The 17,994-nt window shown below is 48.7% G+C and overlaps 1 protein-coding gene across 1 annotated transcript in view; it reads right to left on the reverse strand.

Moving 5' to 3' along the window:
* Positions 1–17,994, reverse strand: part of SGSM1 (small G protein signaling modulator 1) — a 92,467-nt gene that overhangs the window by 57,302 nt on the left and 17,171 nt on the right. Inside the window, exons 2-3 of the mRNA XM_087423594.1 lie at positions 2,963–3,038; positions 96–258 (exon numbers count right to left, since the gene is read on the reverse strand). Of these exons, the coding sequence (XP_087279720.1) occupies positions 96–258; positions 2,963–3,038 (239 nt within the window). The remainder of the gene's footprint in view (positions 1–95; positions 259–2,962; positions 3,039–17,994) is intronic.

The following is a 17,994-nucleotide window of genomic DNA, read 5'->3' on the forward strand; positions in this document are numbered from 1 at the left end:
CCCTCAGGCCAGGGCCTCCCCCTGAGCACATCCAACCGGAGAGTGGAGAGAGTGTGGTGGGGGGAGCCCCAGCCCTCCCGCTGCTCGGCACTCACGCGCTCTCGATCAGCTGCTCCAGGTCCTGGACCTTGCGGCTCAGCTCCTCGGCCGGCGGGAAGCTCCTGCCCACCTTCATGAAGAGAGCCGCGATCTTGTTGCTGCGCAGGAAGCCGGCCGCCCGCCGCCGCAGCCCGTGCAGGACGCAGGCCTCCACGGCCGCTGCGGGGACACGACGGTCAGCCGGCCTGCCCTGCCCAGGCTCCCCGGCACCCAGCCCAGCTAGAGCTTCGGGGGCCCCAGAACCCCACAATTCCTGAAGGTATCAATGCGAAAAATGTGTACACCTGTCCATCTCCGTCCTTCCCAAGGGAGCAGAGAGCTCAGTGGTTAACCCACGCCCGCAGCCCCAGGTCAGACCGTCTCTGTTCATATTCTCTCCCAGCCACCAACTAGCTATGTGATGTGGGCAATTACGTCCCCTCCCCGTGCCTCAGTTTCCTCATCTATAAAATGGGGACAGTATGAACATTAACCACATAAGGTTGTAGGTAGGATGAGGCGGAAAAATGCACAGACAGCACTTAGCACAGAGCCTGGCACACGTGGGTGCTTTACAAACGCTAGCCAGTACTCCTGTCCAAGTGGGAGGCGGATGGGACCCCAGGGCTGCCGAGCTTTATCTGGCTAAGGAATCACATCCGTGCGATCAGCATTGTGATTCCGGTAACAGCTGACATCATGGATCTCACTCAACCTCCGCCACGGCCAGGCGAGAAAGGAAAACCATGCCCATTTTGCAGATGAGGAAACTGAGGTTCCGAGAGGTGGATTGAATTCCCCCAGGCCACCCAGCAAATAAGTGATGGAGCTGGGATGCAAACCCAGGTGTGAGCCCAGGATGTGCTCACCACACGTAGGCCTCCACGAAAGACCTTCGATGGGAGGATTCAGTGTCATCTGCCCATTTCTGTGTTCCCCTGGAGGCCCTGCCCAGCCGTCCTCAGAGGGGAGGGTTGTAGCCTGGGCTCCACCACTAACATGCTGTGTGACCTCAGGCAAATCGCTTTCCCTCTCTGGGCCTCTCTGTTCCTTTCTGGGAAATAGACCCTGTGCAAGCCATTCTGACGGCCTCTATCTTATTTCTGGTACTTTCAGCAGCCCTCTGGTAAGTCTCTTCTTACCTCCGTCTTACATGGCAGACTGGGTGCTTACTCTGGTAGGCGATAAGAGCATAATCAATGCTTATGGGAAAAGTGAGTATATAAGAGCTACTCCTTATTGGGCACCTGTGGGTTACCTTACCAGGGTTGAGGTTTATCCTTGTGACAAAACCCATGACAAGAGTGTTCTAGGAATCGCCATTTCACAGAAGAGCACACCAGCACCCCGAGGGCCGAGAGCCTGGCCAAGTTACGTTACGGGCAAGGAGAAATACTGAGAAGTTTTGGTTTCACGGCTTGTCTGGGTTTCTTTGTTGGCAACGACTTGGCTTTGCATGAATGTCCACGTCTTGCCTAATCTGCCCACAGATTTAAAATATTCTGGGTGAGGATCTCTTAAATATCCTCATTTTCACTTACAGACACAGTACCTTTCATTTGTTTACATTGAAATAAGTCAATCCCCTATTCCGGCCTTGTGGACATCGTTCGATTCTTTCTGACAATGGCTCATGAGGAACAATGGAGAAAAGAAACTCCCAGGAGATCCTTTGGGCCCCATTTAGTGCCATCAAATTTCTCTCACCCCAAAACTTTGATGAGGGTTAGAGAATTATTATGATTTTTCTCACTTTCGATTCCTCTAAGTCTTTAATTGGTAGGTATGCTGGCAAGTCCTGAAATCGACATGCATATTATTTTATCTGCAAACAAAAATGTCCAGGAGAAAAAAATTGGGCATATATATATATATTCCCATATTCACAGTTATGTGTATATATAATACACATATACATACATACATAGGTGCATGTATACACATACATATATGTACATAAATATATATATATTTTTTAAATGAACATATCTCACTTTAAAAAAATAGGATCTTGCCAAGGTCTCCCAAGAAGAAAGTGGCAGAGGTGGGATTTGAACCCAGGTCTGCCCGGCTGCAAAGGGGTTGAACTGATGGCAGTGGGCTCCCAGCCCACAGCAAGTGCTCCCGTGTTGTGGGCCCACGGGTGGTGCCCTGGCCATCTGGACGGAAGCTGACAGACCTTTCCATGGGGCCAAGACCGTGAGAGGGGAATTATAGCATGTCCTTCATTATGAGACACTCCAACCATGACATAAAAAGGTTTTCAGGGAGAAAGACAGAAACACCTACTCATATGTACACGCTGATTATGAGTTGAATCCTGACTTTAGGACACACAAAACACGTGTCTCTAGCGATTGTGAAAGGACAGTAAGAACCTGGCAGCACGGTTATTTCTGGAAGCCTGTGAGCATAGCTGGTTCAAGGAGAGAAGTCTGAGTCACGCTCCGAGCCTGGGCCTGCTTCCTCTGCTGAGCCAGCTGGACGTGATCCCTCAGGATGTGTCGATGGCTCTTAATTCCCTATTTTTTTTAAGTCCCCATCCATCCTCTCCCTTTATTTGGCAACAGCCGTAGGCAGAGCGAGGAAAGGACATGGAGCCTATTCCTCAGATGCATGACCACTTGTCACCTGGGGGGCAGGGTCATTGTGAACCGAGCCCACGGAGGGGAAGCCAGTCCCGCCAGCGTTATCCATGATCACCTTCTTCTCTAGACTTTCCTGTATTTCCAAACTCTCTAATGAAGGACCTTTGGAATCCGAAAATAACTTCGGAGTTACAAAGGAAAAAAGTGACGTAAGAACCCTTGCTCAAAGACGCTGCCTTCCCGAGACAGCCCGCAGGAAAGGAAGCCACTCTTCAGGCCACGGGCCACGGACTCACCACAGAAGGAGATGATGTGGCTGCTGTCTTCGTGGATAAACTTCCGTGTGACGGCCTCTTCCATGATCTGCTTCACCTGCAAGGCAGAGGCAGCCGGAGGGGGACACCCAAACGCGACCGGGGCTGCAGACGCCCCAGAGGGCCGCGTCACCTCGCCCTGCCTTCTCAGGCCGTTCGGGACATTCTGATAAGTGCTTTCCTCCCACACCCTCCTCACCGCGTCTTCCGTAGGTCTGCGGCCTGGGGCCTGTGACAGCCCCACGCGTCACGTTTTACTGAATTATTCTTTTGGGATCTCTGCACGATGGGCTTCTTCTCAGGTGTCACCTGAAATGTCATCTCCTTCCCTGACCACATTCCCCAAGGTAGCCCTCCCCTCTCTCCATCCATCACCAACTGTAGTTCCTTCGGAGTCCTTACAATTATTCCTGTCCTATGTGTCTACTTGTTCACTGTCTGTCTCCCTCTTCCAGAATATCAGTTCCCTGAGGGCAGGGCCTCGTCTGCCTTGTTCACTGCTGTATCCACGGAGCCCAAAACAGTGCCTAGAAAAAACGTTTTCTAGGGGCCGGCCCGGTGGCGCAAGCAGTTAAGTGTGCGCGCTCTGCTGCGGTGGCCCGGGGTTCACGGGTTTGGATCCTGGGTGCGCACCGACGCATGGCTTGTCAAGCCATGCTGTGGCAGAGTCCCATATAAAGTAGAGGAAGATGGGCACAGATGTTAGCCCAGGGCCAGTCTTCTTCAGCAAAAAAGAGGAGGATTGGTGATGGATATTAGCTCAGGGCTGGTCTTCCTCACAAAAAAAAAAAAATGTTTTCTAAATGAATGAATGAAACAGGTATATAAAACAATCAGGAGGGTGTGGTGTGAAAAACCAGCCCTGGAATCTGGAGACGTGGTTCGAATCCCAGCTCGGGCCCTGACCAGCTGGATTTGGGATCTTGTTTTGGGAAACGGAGGCTCAGGGAGGGGAAGCAACTTGCCCAGAGAGGTAGTGCTGGCCCACAGTAGAGACAGAACCAGCCCAGGTCTGACTCCCCAGGCTGCGTGCTTTTCCAACCACGCTCACTCGCTCAGCAAACATTTCTTGAGCCCCTCTGAGGTGCCAGGCATGGGGGACACGGTGCTGAAAGGGCCATTGTGCCTCTGCTCATGGAGATGACCCTCTGGGGACCTGAACACCCTCCTGTTTTGCTGGATTCTGGGCCTCACTCACTGACTTCAGCAAAGCGTTTCTTCTGTCTGAGCCTCAGTTTCTCCACCTTGAGGTTGAGGAGGTCAGAAGAGATGATCTCAAAGGCTGGTCCCAGCTCTACATCACCGGGGCTGTGACATGGGGGTGAAGGGACCAAAGTCCCGAATCCCCCCCTCAGGGGGCCCCTACTGCCCTCCTGGCCTCCCCATGGTCCCCTCAGACTCAGCCCGGCCAGCACCTCAATGCAGCTGTCCAGAGCAGTCTCAGGCCCTCCGTGCCCCTCTCTCCCTTCCTTCTGGGTGCCTTCTGGAGGGGAAGACAGACTCAAAGCATCCCCGGCCACGTTCTCTGGAAAACACACGGCGGTGCCCACCCCAGAGCTGGCGCACCACCCCCGCCCCACACAACCAAACAGATTGCGAACAGCTGCTCAGCACGCTCCAAGCTGGGCTCTGCCAGCAGCATTTCTAAGCCTGAAAACCACCTAGCCAGGCCCGTGGAATTGGCCCCATTTATGGATGTGGAAACTGAGGCTCAGGGAGGCCAATCAGCCCGCCCAAGGCCACACAGCTAGGAAGCAGCAGAGCTGGAATTCTGACTTACACCAGTTTTTTCCATCTTGGCTCCAGCTGCCATATCCTGGCCCCTCTAGCTACTTGCTGTGTTTCCTCGGGCAAATCACATCACCTCTCTGAACCTTAGCTTTCTCACTGGGTAAAGGGCTTATGGGAATCGCACCTGCCTCAAGGGGCTATGGGAGGACTGGAAAAGGTAATGTACTCCACGTGCTGAGCACAGAGCCTGGTGCACAGTGTGCCTGCAATAAATGTCAGCTGCATGCAGGTCGCCACCCTGCCTGGAACCTCATCTGGCCTTTTTTTTTTTTTTTTTTTTAAAGATTTTTTTTTATTTATTTTATTTTTTTTCCCCCCAAAGCCCCAGTGGATAGTTGTATGTCGTAGCTGCACATCCTTCTAGTTGCTGTATGTGGGACTCGGCCTCAGGATGAACGGAGAAGCGGTGCCTCGATGCGCACCCGGGATCCGAACCCGGGCCACCAGCATCGCAGCGCGCACACTTAACCACCAAGCCACAGGGCCGGCCCTCATCTGGCCTCCTTTTACCGTTATTCCAGTCCTGGTTGAAACACCACCTGTTCAGGAGATTCAACTCCCCTGCTTGGTTCCCACAACGGCAGTTTTATAACACCCATCAGATTTATAAGGAATTTTTTTTTTTTTTTTTTTTGCTGAGGAAGATTGTCCCTGAGCTAACATGTGTGCCAATCTTCCTCTATTTTATATATACGGGATGCCACTATAGCATGGCTTGATGAGCGGTGTGTAGGTCCACGCCTGGGATCCGAACCTGCGAACCCCAGGCCACCAAAGCGGAGCGCGTGAACTTAACCACTACACCACTGGGCCGGCCCCAGATTTATAACGATTTCATCAGCACCTGGCCTCCCAGCCAGGCTGTGGACCTCATGAGGGCGCACGCCCTGTGCCTCCCTGCTTTACAGCCATGGTTCTGGCACACCATGGGTGCGCCATAAAGTTCTGTCTGAGGAATGAATGGGCTGAAGGATCATGATTGACTTCTGCTTTGGTAGAACATTTTAGCTGAAAAAAATGCTTTCTTGTCACCATAATCATGGGTCAATAGAGCAGCAGTATTATTATTCCTGTTTGTCCAGGGAGGAAACAGTCACAGAGAGGTGGTGCAACCTGCCCAGGGTCACACAGCTGGTGAGGAGTGGAGACAAGAGCTTGGACCCAGGTTTATCTGACTCCAGAGGCTGAGTGGCTTCTACAACATGCTACAACATGGTCTCAGAGCGTTTCCCACCCCTCTCCCCTCCCCAGGCACCTGCCTCCCTCTTTCTTTTGCTCCCCTGAGGCAGGACAAAGTGATGCTGATCTATAACCCAGTCTCTGAGAACCAGCCAGGTTCTCAGAGGGGGCTGAGAAGCACCCAGACCTGGACATCTTTTGGGAATAGAGGGGCAGAGGGCGTGAGTTCAGGCTGAGTAGTGGATGGAGGTGGACAGGGAAGGAGGCACTGGGGGGGGTGTCCGGGCAGCTGGCTCAGGCGCTCTTTCGGAGAAGCACAGTGGTTAATTAAGAGCTAAGACTCTGGGGCCTGACAGACCTGTGTTCAAATCCTGGCTCAGCCACTTCCTAGCTGTAGGACCTTGGGCAAATTCCTTTACCTAGTACCAACTTCTAAAGAGTCAGTAAAATCTGTTGGCTGTGCCATCAAAATATACCCAGAGTCCGACCGTTTCTCATCCCCTCCACCTGCCCCTCCCTGGTCCAAGTCACGTCTCTCCTGGATGGACACTGTAACCTCTCACTTGTCTCCCTGCGTCCACCTCCTAGAGGCTCGTCTTAACACAGCCAGAAGGATCTTCTTAAAAGGCAAGCCAATAGAACAACCAGACAGAAGATCAATAAGGAAATAGAGGACTTGAACAACATTATAAACCAATCAGACCTAACAGACATACAGAACCCTCCACCCAACCACAGCAGAATACACATTTTTCTCAAGTGCACATGGAACATTCTTCAGGATAGAGCATACATATGTCAGGATGAAAAACAAGTCTTAATAAATTTTAAAAGACTGAAATAATACAAGGTATCTTTTCTAATCACAATGGAAGGAAACTAGAAATCAATAGCATAAGTAGAAATTAACAACACACTCTTAAACAACCAATGGGTCAAAGAAGAAATCACAAGAGAAATGAGCAGATATCTTGAGACAAATGTAAATGAAAACACAGCATACCAAAATCTATGGGATGCAATGAAAGCTAAGAGGGAAATGTATCGCTGGAAATGCTTATGTTAAAAGGAGAAGAAAGATCCCAAATCAACAATCTAACTTTATGCCTTTAAGGAACTATAAAACAAGAAGAAACTAAACCCAAAGCTAGCAGAAGGAAGGAAACAATAAACAGTAGAGCAGAGATAAAGAAAATAGAAAAAATTAACAAAACCAAGACTTAGTTCTTTGAGAAGTTCAGCAAAATTGACAAACGTTTAAGATAGATTGACTAAGAAAAAAAGAGAGAGGGCTCAAGTAACTCAAATCAGAATTGAAAGAGGAGACATTATAACCAATGCCACAGAAATAAAAAGGATTATAAGAAAATACTATAAACAGTTGCATGCCAATAAATTAGATAATGTAGATAAAATGGATAAATTCCTAAAACACACAATCTACCAAAATCTGAGCAGACTTATAAGGAAGGAGAATGAGTCAGTAATCTAAAATCTCCTAACAAAGAAATGCTCAGGACCAGACTGCTTCAATGGTGAATTTTGCCAAACACCTAAAGAATAATTAACACCGATCCTCCTCAAACTCTTTCCAAAAAAACTGAAGATGAGGGAATACTTTCAAACTCATTCTGTGAGGTCAACATTACCTTGAAACCAAAGCCAGACAAAGGCAGTATACAAAAACTACAGACAAATATCTTCAATGAATATCAACACAAAAATCCTCAACAAAATACTAGCAAACAGAATTCAGCAGCATATTAGGACTGTACACCATGACCAAGTGGGATTTATTGCTAAAATGCAAGGATGGTTCAACATACGAAAATCAATCAATGTCATCCGCCACATCAACATATCGAAGAAAAACACATCACATGATCATCTCAGTTGATGCAGAAAAGCACTTGACAAAATTCAACACCCTTTCATCATAAAAACACTCACCAAACTAGGAACAGAAGGAATTTACCTCAATAAAGGCTCTATATGGAAAATCCAGAGCTACTATCGTTTGTCGTTGTTAGTGCCGTCCAGTCAATTCTGACTCCTAGCGGATTCAGTGTACAGCAGATCAGAAGCCTGCCCAGAATTTTTGCGCCATCCTCTCATCTTCCAGTTCTCTCAGACAATGCTCCATGGCTATTCATAGGGCTTTCATGGCCAATTTTTTCGGAAGTGGGTGTCCAGGTCCTTCTTCCTAGTCTTTCTTGGTCTGGAAGCTCTGCTGAGACCTGTCCACCATGGGTGACCCTGCTGGTATTTGAAATACCGGTGGCGTAGCTTTCAACATCACAGCAACACGCAGACACCACAGCCTGACAACCGACAGATGAGTGGTGTGGTTCCCTGACCGGGAAATGAACCTGGGCCACCAGGTTCATTCAGAGTGTCTGAATCTCAACCACTAGACCACCAGGACTGACTGCTACCATCATATTCAATTTCCTCTAAACTCAGGAACAAGACAAAGATGCCTATCTCACCTCTTTCATTTAATATAATATTGTAAGTCCTAGCCAGATAAATTAGGCAAGAAAAAGAAATAAAAGGCATTGAAATTAGAAAGAAAGAAGTAAAATTATCTCTGTTCCCAGATGACATGATCTCATATATAGAAAACCCCAAAGATTCCACAAAAAATCTGATAGAATAAACAAATTCAGCCAAGTTGCAGGATACAAAATCAACACATGAAAATCAGTTGCGTTTTTAAATGCTAACAATGAACAATCCAAAAAGGAAATCTTAAAAAATACTATTTACAATAGCATCAAAAAGAATAAAATACTTAGGAATAAACTTAAGCAAGGAGGTGAAAGACTTGTATACTGAAGACTACAATACGTTGCTGGAAGAGTTTAAAAAGACACAAATAAAGGGAAATGCATGCCACGTGTTCATGGTTTGGAAGACTTAATATTGTTAAGAGGTCAATTTTACCCAAAGCAATCTACAGATTTAATGCAATTGCTATCAGAATCCCAATGGCATTTTTGTTTTTTGTTTTTTCAGAAACAGAAAACCTATTCTAAAATTTATATGGAATCTCAAGGGACCCCAAATAGGTAAAACAATCTTGAAAAAGAAGAACAAAGTTGGTCTCACCCTTCCCGACTTCAAAACTTATTATAAAACTACAGTAATCAAAATAGGGTGGTACTGGCATAAAGACAGACATGTAACAAATAGAATAGAGAACCCAGAAATAAATCCCTCCATATACGGTCAAATGATTTTGAAAGGGAGCCAAAATCATTCAATGAGGAAAGGACAGTCTTTTCCACAAATGGTGGTGGGAAAACTGGCTATCCACATGCAAAAGAACGAAGTGGGACACTTACTTTATACCACACACAAAAATCAACTCAAAATGGAGCAAAAACCTAAATATAAGAGCTAAAACTATAAAAATCCTAGAATAAAGCATGGCAGAAAAACTTCATGACATTGGATTTGGCAATGATTTCTTGGCTATGACACCAAAAGCACAGGCAACAAAAGTAAAAATAGATAAAGTGGACTTCATCAAAATAAAAAACTCTTATGCATGAAAGGATACAAGAAACAGAGTGAAAAAGGCAACCCATGGAATGGGAGAAGGTATTTGCAAATCATATATCTGATAAGGGGTTCATGTCCAGAATATATGAAGAATTCCCACAACTCAACAACAAAAAACCTGATTAAAAAATGGGCAAAGGACTTGAACAGACATTTCTCTGAAGAAGATACGCAAATGGCCAACAAGCACATGAAAAGATGATTAACATCACTAATCATTAGGGGAATGCAAATCAAAACCACAATGAGATAGCACCTCACATCCATTAGGATGGCTACTCTCAAAAACCAGAAAATAACAAGTGTCGATGGTGATGCGGAGAAATTGGAGCACTTGTGCACCGTTGGTGGGAATGTAAAACAGTACAGCTGCTACGGAAAGTAGGATAGCAGTTCCTCAAAAAATTAAACATAAAATGACCACATGAGCCAGCAACTCCACTTCTGGGTATACCCAAGAGAACTGGAAGCAGGGCCTTGAAGAGATATTTGTACATCCATGTTCATAGCAGCATTATTCACAATTGCCAAAGATGGAAATGACCTAAGTGCCCATCGATGGATGAATGGATAAACAAAATGCAGTATATACACACAATGGAATATTACTGAGCCTTAAAAAGGAAATTCCGACACATGCTACAACATGGATGAACCTTGAGCACATGACACTAAGTGAGATAAGCCAGTCACAAAGAGACAAATACTGTATGATTCCACTTATATGAGGTTCCTAGAGTGGTCAAATCCATACAGACAGAAAGTAGACGGTTGTCAGAGGCTGGGGGAAGCGGGGAATGGAGAGTTAGTGTTTCATGGGTACAGAGTTTCAGTTTTGCAAGATGAAAAGCGTTCTGGAGACTGGCTATATGACAATGTGAATGTCCTTAACACTACTCAACTTAAAAATGGTGAAGAAGGTAAATTTTATGATCTGTCTATTTTACCACAATTTTAAGAAGTCTGTATGTTATACGTTAATGCAGTATAAATAAACGAACATTTTTCAGCTTAAAAAAAAACAGGTAAGTCAGACCATATCTCTCCTCTGCTCAGAACCCTCCCGTGGCTCCCACCTCACCTGGAGGGACAGCCCGACCTCACCACAGCCCACAAGGTCCCACATAACCCGGACCCACCACTGACCTCCTGCCCTCCTCCCCCACGGTTCGTGTCACTCCCTCCACACACCCCTCCTCCTCTCTGTTTGCCCAAATAGTGGACACAGTCCCATCTCACAGCTCTGCACTTACTGTTCCCTTTATGGGAACCCTCCTTCCCTAGAAATCTACACAGTTCAACTCTTTGCTCGAATCTCACCTTTCCTGATCATCCTATTAAAATTGCAGCCCTCGGGCGAGCCTGGTGGCATGGTGGTTAAGTGCCCGAGCTCCACTTTGGCGGCCCGGGGTTCCCAGGCTCAGATCCTGGGCGCGGACCTATGCACTGCTTATCAAGCCATGCTGTGGTGGGATCCCACGTACGACGTAGAGGAAGATGGGCACAGATGTTAGCCCAGGGCCAATCTTCCTCAGCAAAAAGAGGAGGATTGGCAATGGATGTTAGCTCAGGGCTAATCTTCCTCACCAAAAAAAAAATTGCAGCCCTCACCCCACTGACGCTCGACATACCCCTTTTCTGCTTATTTCTCTCCACAGCGTATGGCCCTTAATATGCTATGTATTTTGTTTATTTTGTTCCTAGTATCTCTGATTTCATGAGGTCAGGAATTCCATGTATGTCATTCATTGCCCTACTCTTAAGACCTAGAAGAGCGCCTGGCACATAGTAGGCACTCAATAAGTATCAGTTGGATGAACGCATAACTCCTATGGAGAGGTTTAAATGAGGCAATACTGGTGAATCACACTCAGCATAGTGTCTGATACAGAGCATGTGCTCAATAAATAGCACTTTAATAACGATGAGGAAGACACCCCTGCTGCCCTGGGACAAGTTACATCGGATCTGCACATGCCACTTCCCTGCTTATCAAACACATGAATGCAGGCAAAACCAGATTAAAAAGAAACAACAAAATTAACCTTGCGAGGGAAACACTGCCGCCTGCAGGGGGCGTGGAAACAAGTGGCTCTGGCTGGAAGATGAGGAGGTGGAGGGGTCATCAGCAGGTGGAAGGCAGAGACCAAGAACTAATAATAAGTCCCGAGTGTGTCGCAGTTTGCCTGCCTCTCTCCTGCCTGCCTTGCCTTATTGGATCATCACAACTTCAGGGTAATTCTCTCCCCATTTACAGAGGAGGAAACTGAGACTCTGCGGGGAGGACTCGCCTTGCAATGGACTGAATCTTTGTTCCCCCAAATTTATATGCTGGAATCCTAACTCTCTTTGTGATGGTGTTAGGAGGTCTTTGGGAGGTGATGAGGTCATGATGGCAGGGCCATCATGAATGGGATTGGTGCCCTTCTAAAAGAGACCTCAGAGAGCTCCCTGAGGAGCTCCATGTGAGGACACAGCAAGACGACGGCCATCTATGTATGAAGCAGGAAGCTGGTCCTCAGCAGACACTGAATCTGCTGGCATCTTGATCTTGGACTTTCCAGCCTCCAGAACTGTAAGAAATAAATGTGTGTTGTTTAATCCACCCAGTCTATGGTATTTTTGTTATAGCAGCCCAAACAGACTAAGACACTTCTCCAAGTATGGGAGAAGTGGGCACAACCAGGAAGTTCCAGAGGCAGACCTGGCACCCAGGACTTCGATCCCACAGCACAAGAGTGGGGGTCTGCACGCTGTTTCTGTAAAGATCTAGAGAGTAAATATTTTCAGCTTTGCTGCACCATTTGGTCTCTGTCTCGACTACTCAACTCTGCCCTTGTATCATGAGAGCAGCAGCGATAGGCAATATGTAAATGAATGGGCATGGCTATGTTCCAATAAAACTTTATTTACAAAAACAAGTAGAGGGCCGAGTTTGGCCTTCAGGCAGTAGTTTGCCAACAATGAAATAATAGAAAAATATATCTATATATATAGGTCTCTGCCCCCGGTTCCTGGCACAGAACTCCTAAATCCCTTGTAATTTCCTTAGTGATAAGAGCACTAGGAACATCTTTTGTTCTAATATTTGCTCTTTGATCTCAGTTCCTGACACAGAACTCCTAAACTCCTTGGAATTTCCTGGGTGATAGGAGTGTCTTTTGTTTTAATAAGGTGACTCTTAGCGGGTTCCAGGATAGCTTCAGGATGGGGGCTGGTCACCAAGCCGTGATTAGAAGCTTGGAACTTTCAACGCCACCCTCCATCCTCCGGGAAGGGGGAGAGGGGCTGGAGATTGAGTTAATGATCGATATTGCCTACATGATGAAGCCTCCAAAAAAATCCCAACAGTGTGTGGTTTGGAGAGCTTCCAGGTTGCTGAAGACATGGAGGTGTGGGGAGGGTGGTGCACCTGGAGAGGGCATGGAAGCTCTGTGCCTTTCCCCTATATCTTGCCCTACACATCTTTTCCATCTGGATGTTCATCTGTATCCGTTTATAATAAACTAGTAAACATAAATAAGCATTTCTCTGAGTTCTGTGAGCCATTCTAGCAAATTATTGAACCCACGGAGGGGGTCATGGGAATCCTGATTTATAGCTCGTCAGTTAGAAGTACAGGTGACAACCTGAGACTTGCAATTGGCCTCTGGAGGGGGGACAGTCTCGTGGGACTGAGCCTTTAACCTGTGGGATCTGACGCTGCCTCCAGGTAGACAGTGTCAGAATTGAGTTAAACCGTAGCACACCCAGCTGGTGTTGGAGAATTGCTTGCTGGGCCAAAAACCCACACCTTTGGTGTCAGAAGTATCATGTGGTAATAGTGCGAGAGTAAAGGAGAAACACACAGGAGGAGTGTGTTCTTCAGCTCACCCACCCTGCACAGGAATCTCTGGCACCACCAGGCTGGTCTGCTTCACTAAGAGAACAGCCAAGTGAACTGCTCCTCCCTCATCCCAAGTCACGGCTGGGCTGCCTGCTCCAGTGTCACAGTCTGAGGACAGCTCTCAGGGTGAGTGCTACCAACTCGTAGATGCCCTCAGGCTGGCACACCCCTCAGGGTCTCACTTTACTCCTCTGGCCTCAAAGATCTGCCCATGTCCCACTTTCTAAGATGCTTTAACACCCTTCTATTCCTTTCCTTCATCATTCTTCTGCCCTTCTTTCCGATCCTGCAAACTGTCACCTCCCCCACTGTTATGAGCTGAATTGTGTCCCCCATCCCCAATTCAATTGTTGAAATTTCAACCCTTAGTATCTCAGAAAGTGGTCATATTTAGAGATGAGATCTTTAAGAAGTGATTAAGTTAAAATCAGGTCATTAGGGTGGGCCCTAATCTGATATGACTGGTGTCCTTATAAGACAAGGAAATTCCAACACAGATAGCTACAGAGGGAAGACCATGTGAAGACACAAGAAGAAGAGAGCCATCCTCAAGCCAAGGCGAGAGACCAAGAACAGGTCCTTCCCTCGTGGCCCCAAGTAGGAACCAACCCTGTCGACACCTTGATCTCGGACTTCCAGCCTGTACAACTGTGAGAAAATAAATGTCTGTTGTTTAAGCCACTAAGCGTGTGGCACCTCGTTACGGCAGCCAGAGCAGACTAAACATCCACCATCAGCATCATCACCATCGTCATCCTCCTCAGCCTCAGCCCTCTGACTGAGCACTTACATGCCAGGTGAATGAATGAATGAATTCTAGGTTTACCTGTATATTAACTCATTATACCCTCTCCATAGCCCTGTGAGGATAGGTTTCTATTTCTATATCTATTTCTCAGATGACGAGACTGAGGAACAGAGAGATTAAGTAACATGCCCAAGATCACACAGTGAATAGGAGGCAGAATTGGTATCTAAACCCATGTTCTTGACTGCTAGTCTAGGAGCTTCAGCCAATGGTTGTCTCTGATGATAATAGCAGTAATTTACTATGTGCCCAGCACTATGCTAAGCGTTCATGGTGTTATGAACTGAATGTTTGTATCCCACAAAATTCACAGGTTGAAGCCCTATCTCCCAATATGATGGTGTCTGGAGGTGGGGCCTTTGGGAGGTAATTAGGTTTAGATGAGGTCAGGAGGGTGGAGTCCCCATGATGGGATTAGTGTCCTTAAAAGAAGAGGAAAAGAGATCAGAGTACAGTGAGAAGGCAGCCATCTGAAAGCCAGGAAGAGGGCCCTCACCAGGAGCCGGATCAGCCAGCACCTTGATCTTGGACCTGTCAGCCTCCAAACGGTAAGAAGTTAAGTGTCTGTTTAAGCCGCCCCATCTGTGGTGTGCTGTCATGTCCGCCCGAGCTAAGACACACGACAAGCCCCACGTAATCCTCACAACGTGGCTCCCCGTAGTCACCATCACCCACTTGACAGACAAAGAAACTGAAGTTCAGAGATGTTAGTTACTCCCTGCTCAAGGTCATCAGCAAATGCAAGGTCACCCTGCTGAGGCTTACACCCAGGCCCACCTGACTCCAAAAGGCAGCCTCTTCCCACCACACTCTGCCCCAGACATAGGGGTCGGATGCGCTCACTGGGGCTCCCGGCTTCAGTGACAGAGAAGACACAACTCTTCCTCTTCCTCTCTCTCTCTCCAGAAGGCTGGGAGGATTCCCTACCACCGTGTGTGGCAGATAACAACATGGATGCATTTATTCCTCATCTCAGCACAAGCCAGGATGGGGCCTGGAGAGCTTCTGCCTCTCTGTGTTGCAAGGTGGCCTGGCCAAGCAAAATGAGGATACAGAGGTTGACTGTTGGCAAAACCAGGGGTAGGTGTCTCTACTGGGGTTCTGTGTGCTTGAGGAACAGCAAGAGGTCGTTTTGGTTTGGGGCTGGGGGAGGAAGAGGGAGTTTAGGGTACAGGGGCCATGGGACTCAGGGATGGGGAGGACAGGGCAGTGGGGGCCATGAGAAGGGCTCTGACCCCTCCCTGGCTCCTTGGACAGGTTCTGATGACATGGTGGATGCCGCAATGTGCCACCAGATCCCATCAGGACTGGAGACCACCAGCTGCCAGGACCCTCAGCTGCCAGCCCCTTGGGGGACAGGAATCCACTCGGCTGCAGAGAGAGCCTCCCCCACGGTCTCACTCCCTTCCAGGGTGGCCCACATCCAGTGACTGAAGCATGTGGGATGTAAAGACCCACCAACCTCGCCCCAACTTGGGACAGCTCTGAAGGGCCATCTCAGCTTCCCTTCGAACTCCCCAGAGGGCTGGTGGAGGGTGCCACAGAGACCACATTGTGGCCCCACCTCTCTGCCCACTCGTGCTTGCTTCACTTGGCTTCCCCTGGTGTGGATCCCAAGGGCACGCCCTTACAGACCTCCTGCCTGCTGACCTCCGTCTAATCAAGGGTGGCTAAGCTGCAGCACGGACGTGTCTGGGCTGCCGTCAATAGGGACAAGTGAAAACACCAATGAATTCATCCGGCAGGAGGCAGGAGACCGCTATAATCAGCCCTCGGATACGAGTGCAAGGTGCAGAGCTGCAGGGATGGAGCCCGACAATCCTGCCCTGGGGGGGCTTTCAGTCCAAGGAGCCACAAGGTAGGACAAACTAAGAGAGGCACAGGGAAAGTGCGACACGCCTAGCAGAGCTGCTCGATGCAGGATCCAGAAGTACCAGCACCAGCTGGGAACTGGGTCAAATACAAATGCTAGGGTGTCACCCCAGACCCACTGAGTCAGAAACCCTGGGGCATTTATCAGGCCCCCCAGGTGATCTCATGCATGCTCAGATCGCAGCGGAGGATTCGAGGGGAAGGAAAAGGAGAGGGGAGAGAGGAGGATATAAAACAAGGGGCTGTCCAGAATTCCTTAAGGAAGGGAGAGATGGAGCAGTCACACCTCCTGTCTGGGGACCCTCCCCACACAGCCAGCTCCTTCTGGTAACCTCTCCCTCCCACCGCTGTCAGGCTGAGGGCAGTAATGGCTCCTGGTTCCCCACTGTTACTAGCCACGGGGTGCTGCATCCTTCCTTGCAGTCTCCCAGCATCCTTCCCCCGCCTCAGTCAACAGCTCCTTTGTTAAATTCACCTTAATGTACTCAGTTTGGGGGGAACCATCTGTTTCCCATGGGCACCCTGACTGTACACACTGTCTCAAGTCCAGACTGCAGAGTGGAGAAGGCTGTCTGTTTACAGTTGTGGATCCTGAAACTCAGAAAGGGTAACCCCCCACCTGAGGTCACCCCGGGAAGCCGGCTGCAGGCAGGAGCTGGGGCTGTCTGGCTCCAGGCCTCTCATCCTGGGGATGATCTGGGGCGGGGGAGGTGCTGGAGGGGGAATGCAGCATCAAGATCTTCTCAGCCTGAATGAGGGGTTCTGGCAACTGAGGACCCCTCCCCACCTCCGCTGGCTCCCAGCTGTGGGCTGGAACATCTCCCCAGAAGTTAATAACAGCCTGACAGCCCAAGGCCAGGAGAGGGAATTAAGGAGAGGAAGGTGGTGGGAGCCTTCCCCAGAAGGTCACTGAGAGCCTTGCAGAAGAGGGCACCGTCTCGCTGTAGGAAGAAAGACACGGCTGCCCATTCCTGCCAGGGGGGCCCACCCCGGGGGACAGACCAGACCTGTGGGCAGGGGTAGAGGGCCAGGCAGCAGCAGAAGGCCTCCGAAATTCAGCTCAACCTTCCCCCTCTCAGGCTCCCAGACATGGGCTAAGACTTGGTCCACTTTGGAGGCCAACAGACTTGAGGGACCTCGGGGTGCTCTGGGGATGGTGGCAGTGGCTCATTATGGCCTGTATGATTTTCTAAGCTCCAGCCCAGGAATCATGCCCTATTTAGGTAGCACAGAGGCAGTGGCTGTGGTTGGTGCGACCTTGGAGCCACACAGACCTACATACACATCCCAGCTGGGCCCCTCGTGTCCTATGTGAGCTCAGTCAAGTCTCACTCCTGCCTGTGCCTCAGTTTCCCCTTCTGTAAAGTGGAACCTATCACCCTGAGGGGCTGTGGTGAGGATTAAATGTGCTGTTATTTGCAAAAGGGTGGGCCAGCTAGCACACAGTAGGAGCTTTATGATGCTAAAGCTCACCGCTCATTATTTTGAGTGTTCACTATGTTCTGGGGACTGACTGTAAGCATGACAACCCTAATGAAGTAGGTTCCCAAATTATCCCCGTTTCACAGATGGGGAAACTGAGGCACAGAGAGATTAGATAATCCACCCAAGGCCATGCAGAGGCAGCAGGAGTCAGACCCAGGACCTTTGTTCTAACCAGTACTTTGTCTCACAGCAGAAGCTGGAGGCCACCTTGAACCAAATGCTTTTGTTATTGCCCAGCTTAGGAGTCAGAAAGAATGTTCACTGGACCAGCTACTCTGCGTCAGGTGCTGTGTACAGAATCTCTCAGTTAATCCTCACAAGAGCATTATCACCCCCATTGCAAAGATGGATAAAGTGAGGCTCAGAGCGTTTATGCAATGTGCCTGAAGGTCACACATCCAGGACATGAACCCAGGTCTGTGTGAA

The sequence above is a fragment of the Ceratotherium simum genome, chromosome 35 (genome assembly GCF_057802395.1).
Source record: "Ceratotherium simum simum isolate JZ-2026a chromosome 35, ASM5780239v1, whole genome shotgun sequence".
Taxonomy (NCBI): domain Eukaryota; kingdom Metazoa; phylum Chordata; class Mammalia; order Perissodactyla; family Rhinocerotidae; genus Ceratotherium; species Ceratotherium simum.